Here is a 1,487-nt window from a genome sequence, read left to right as displayed (position 1 = left end):
AGGCGGGATGGGCTCTCCCGTGCCCAAGTCCGACAGCCCGAGACCAAAGCGATCCGTCGAGCGCAACCGCAGGCGGACGTTCAGAGGCGTGATCGGAGACGGCGCAGAGATCGCCTGGGACGTCATCGGGCCGTACATCGACTGCGGGCGCACACGTCTCCCGCCCGTCTTGGACGCGCCATTCTGAGTCGGAGAGTAAGAGGGCGAGGTCGGCTCGAGGCTCGCGCTGACGTGCCGCCCGGAGGACTTTCCGATCGTCTGCACTCTGGTCGTCGAGCCCGGAGGACGTGGATACAGGCGAGGAAGGGAAGAAGGCCGTCCCGAGATCCTGCGAGGGCGTGGTAGGCTGTTCGAGGTCTTCACTGCGATCGCGGTCGCGAGCCTCGATCGATGATCTGCATGCCGAGTGCAACGGTGTAGCGTTTTCGAAGGGTCGGGCTCACGCTGGAAGGTCTCCATGCAGGCGGGTTCGGGGCTGGCAAGGATACGGGACTGGTCATGCTGTTGCTGTTGCCATTGACGGGCTTGTTGTTGGGGAGGCCGGAGGGAGAGCTACTGGTGGAGAATGTGTCGGCTTCCTGTGAGGGCAGTCCTGAGATCGACAGGCGCCCTTTGGTCGCAGAGGCGAGAGAGGCAGGAGGTGAGTTCGTCGGTAAGAAGGGCCCCTGTCCTCTCGCGGACGAATCGGGAGGAGACGCATAGTCGCCAGTGCGCCGTTGAGCCTGTGATCATGGGTTGCATTTGCATGTGCACATACCAGATTCGATTTCGGCTTGAATGTACCAGAGGAGTGAACACGGAGCGTGCCACACTCGGATGTCTAGGTTCTCGAGTCAGCAGGCGAGAAGCATGGCAACAAGTGCAGACGGAGCACTCACACTGCACATGGCGACATTGCGTCCGGGTTGCGATCGACAACCCCATTTGCGACGATGAACGTTCTATGCTTGCGCTCGTGGCGCGACACCCACCGTAGTCAGTGAAATCCAAACAACTGGTATGTACAGTATCACCCACAATTCGCAGCCCATCTCGAGCGGTCCCTGCTGTCTGTATCCCAGTCGAGCTGCGCCGCGGCAGACGCTGCTGCGCGACGGATCCGACCTGTCCTCGTGCACATGCATGCACGCGTCACGGTTAGTTTCCTTGCCCGACGTAGCCCTCCGCGTATCTTGATCCTGTAGCCTACATGACGCACGAGCTTCGGAACCCGAGAGCTTGCGCTGGCGTGGACGTGAACCCTTCGATGTTGCGAGGTCCAAAGTGCGATGCGAACCGCCGTTCGGGTCCGGCGAGATCGAGTGTGCTGTCTAGAGTTAGACTGAGTTGCGCAGGCGTGTCCCCCGAGTCCCGAGTGCGCAGCATGAACGCCGTCGCGAGGTCTGCAGAATGCGAAAAGGCATTGATATTGAATCTACTGTGCGACAGGTACGTACATACATGGTTAGAGACTAGCACAGAGCGAGGCACGTACCGGACGGGGACTA

At 60.6% G+C, this 1,487-nt stretch overlaps 1 protein-coding gene across 1 annotated transcript; it reads right to left on the bottom strand.

Moving 5' to 3' along the window:
- Positions 1-359: 359 nt before the first annotated feature.
- Positions 360-895, bottom strand: L226DRAFT_577123 (uncharacterized protein; the record flags this gene model as incomplete). Its single annotated transcript, XM_067685521.1, has 3 exons — positions 360-722; positions 784-820; positions 879-895. The coding sequence occupies 3 exons, from the start codon at positions 893-895 to the stop codon at positions 360-362; spliced, it is 417 nt and encodes a 138-aa protein (XP_067528174.1).
- Between the last annotated feature and the right edge of the window lie 592 nt (positions 896-1,487).

Source organism: Lentinus tigrinus, assembly GCF_003813185.1.
Source record: "Lentinus tigrinus ALCF2SS1-7 unplaced genomic scaffold L226scaffold_184, whole genome shotgun sequence".
NCBI lineage: Eukaryota > Fungi > Basidiomycota > Agaricomycetes > Polyporales > Polyporaceae > Lentinus > Lentinus tigrinus.
This window is presented reverse-complemented; position numbering and strand designations above follow the sequence as displayed.